The 2,929-nt window shown below is 42.6% G+C and overlaps 1 protein-coding gene across 1 annotated transcript; it reads left to right on the top strand.

The window, feature by feature from the left end:
• The first annotated feature begins 1,740 nt into the window (after nucleotides 1-1,740).
• LOC148031404 (uncharacterized) lies at nucleotides 1,741-2,274 on the top strand. The gene has a single exon (XM_087685747.1). It carries the CDS (start codon nucleotides 1,744-1,746, stop codon nucleotides 2,152-2,154), a length of 411 nt encoding a protein of 136 aa, XP_087541873.1. The 5' UTR covers nucleotides 1,741-1,743; the 3' UTR covers nucleotides 2,155-2,274.
• The last annotated feature ends 655 nt before the right edge of the window (nucleotides 2,275-2,929 follow it).

The following is a 2,929-nucleotide window of genomic DNA, read 5'->3' as shown; positions in this document are numbered from 1 at the left end:
CACAACAACAACAACAACAAACAATTAAAAAATAAAAGAAGAAATAAAACAACAACAACAATAACAACAACCTCTCCCTCCTTCTCTCTCTCCCTCCCTCTCCCTCTCCCTATCTTTCTCTCTTTCCCTATTATGTTTAATGTTTTCTCCCTCTCTCTCTCTCTCTTTCCTTCTTTCCTTTTCTCTCTTCCTCTCCCTCTCTCATTTCCTCTCCCTCCCTCACCCTCTCCCTCTCTTTCTCTCTTTCCCTATTATGTTTAATATTTTTTCCCTCTCTCTCTTGTTCCTTCTTTCCTTTTCTCTCTTCCTCTCCCTCTCTCATTTCCTCTGCCTCTCTCATTTCCTTTAAAAAATACTACATTTGTTTATGGAAAAAATATTACATTAATACAAATTTAATTATAAATAAATCTAAAATATAACATTATAAATTAAAATATCATTCAATTATTAATAAATTATAAATACTAAGAAAAAATATTAATACTAATTTTCAAGAATGATTAAAAATTATAGTATGTAATAGATTGCAATATATATAATTAAGAGCTTCTTTTAAAATAGATACACCTAATTATTTTGGATTTCTTGGTTTCTTGATAGGCAATCTGCTATCATATTTGTTTCGCCTTTTGTATACCTTATATTAAATTGGTATTCTTGCAGGGATAGTATCCACCATAGCAATCTTCTTAAAGGGTGTCTCTTCTGCATCATCGATAGCAATAGCTAATGGGCCATCTCTATTACGAATTATTTCCTATGAAGGTATGGATGTAGCTTGGTAACTGCCCACACAATTGCCATGAGTTTCTTTTGTGTGGTGCTATATTTCTCTTTTGCTTTAGTAATTAGTGATTTGTTGATGTATGTTATAGGATGCCACTTCTTGTTTTTTTTATTGTTGTAAGAGGATTGCACCTAGACCTTCATTGGAGCTGGCATCTATTTGTGATTTGAATGCTTTGCTGAAATTTGGGCAGCTAATTAGTTGTATTGTGGACTGCATTTCTTTTTTTTAATTTGCTGGAAACTATTCTCACATTAGGGTAACCACACATATTTCGTCACTTTGTTCAGTTTTGCAGCCTGGTTTAGAATAAACTTGGTTGAAAATTTCACTAATCCAAGAAAAGTTTGGAGTTTTTGAACACCCTGGGGCCTTGGAAATTATTGCACAGCATTATTTATATTCTCGTGACTGGTACACGAGAAGACAAATAACTAATATTAATTCGGAAAATCACAAGATGGAGTTGTTTCCAAATGACATCCGGGAAGCTGTAACGAAGTCGTTACAAAAGAAGTGCTACTTTTCATGGCGCAGAGATAAACAACACCCTTTGTGATCGTAGTCTAGGCAAATATCATAATAGGGCTTGGGTTGGCGCAAAGCTGTCCTCCATCACAGCGCATCACAACAATCGTTCCCTCCCTCTCGCCGTCGTGACGATCGAAGGGAATATCCGGTATGCACATAAAGCTTACCATTAAAAACGCCTGGCCTGGATGAGAGCGCACCATGATATTCGATATTCAGCATAATGCCTTGATCAGCGTAACGTTAAGTGGCGGCCGGCCATGGCGCAGGCCGGCAGGGGCGTGATAAAATCGGGACTACGAATTAAAGCTTTACTACTTAAGACAGGGCGCGGGGGCAAAGGGAATCACTGAAGCGGCTGGAGCTTCACTAAGCAATCCAGAGACAGTTTGTACCATTAATTTATCATCACGATCATCATCATGCCGAGGCTGCACGTGCGCCTGCTCCTGCGCCATGCAGCTGCATTAAGCATGGTAGCGATGCTGGCTGCGCAGGTGGCGATGGTGGGGAACTGCAGAAGTGATATATTTAATGGCGGCGTGAATATCGGTGAGGGATCAGCAGTTGATGGCGACGATGATGGTAATGAGAGGGCGGACGTGGTGGTGGTGGTGGCATCGGAGGAGGACTTCGGGTTCTTCCTGCCGCCGGAGGCCGGCCAGCTGATCGGAGACCACGAGAGCGATGGCATCGCCTTCTGCAGCGACCCCGCGGCCTCCTCGTCCCCTTGCCGCGCCTTTCCCGACGGCTTCATCGTCTCCGCCCACCTTCTCACGGCCACCGACTCCTACATCCAGGTACAATACCAGGTCTACTGCCATAGATCATAGCAAGGGTTAGACAAATCCCCACGATTATTCCAGCATCCGAGATGACATCACGAGCTTCTACCTAGCTACGTGCTGTCGGGGCCACAGCCCCTGGCATGGAGTCCGTGCCCCACAAAAGCTCACGATGCTGAACATTATAAGGAAACGAAAGCTCGACACGATGCTGAACATTATAAGGAAACAAAACCATTAAAAAGTCCCATTTCTTACACACGATAATGTCAAAAAAGATTTTGTGTACAAAAGTTCACGTGCCAAAAAATATGCTCTTTTTCCCTGTTTTTCTTGTAACGTTCAACATCATGAGCGTTTATATCATTTGTTGATAGCGGTCAAGCCTTTCTACTTGGAAAGCATTGCATACATATCCAAGTGCAACCAGGGGCAAGGGAGTGTTGGCCCCTGTGGCTCATTTCCCTTCTTTTCCCCCTAGAAAGTTCAACATCATTTTCCTGTCTAGGTGCAACTTGGGGCAGGGGACTCTTGGCCTTCATGGCTCCTTTCCCTTGTTTTTCCCTTTAAAGTCAACATCCTAGGCTTCTGCTCAAGAGGCATTGCATACCCAACTAGGTGTGGTTGGGGGGGCAGGTGAAGCAATCCCTTGCCCCCAACTTACGGTCCCTCCATCATAGAAGCCCATGACATTGTCGTAATTCTCATTGTGGGAATTTATCTCAAACCTCTTATGACAACTAGCCTTTTACTTCTATCATGCCAACTTCTCTTCAATGCTATATGCAGGCTGAGATGATAGATGAGAGAAAACCAACATGTG

The sequence above is a fragment of the Lygodium microphyllum genome, chromosome 9, assembly GCF_053477565.2.
Source record: "Lygodium microphyllum isolate KBCC chromosome 9, Lygodium_microphyllum_v1.1.10, whole genome shotgun sequence".
In the NCBI taxonomy this organism is placed as follows: Eukaryota; Viridiplantae; Streptophyta; class Polypodiopsida; order Schizaeales; family Lygodiaceae; genus Lygodium; species Lygodium microphyllum.
The sequence above is the reverse complement of the archived record's forward strand: the minus strand, read 5'-3'. Positions and strand labels throughout refer to the sequence as shown.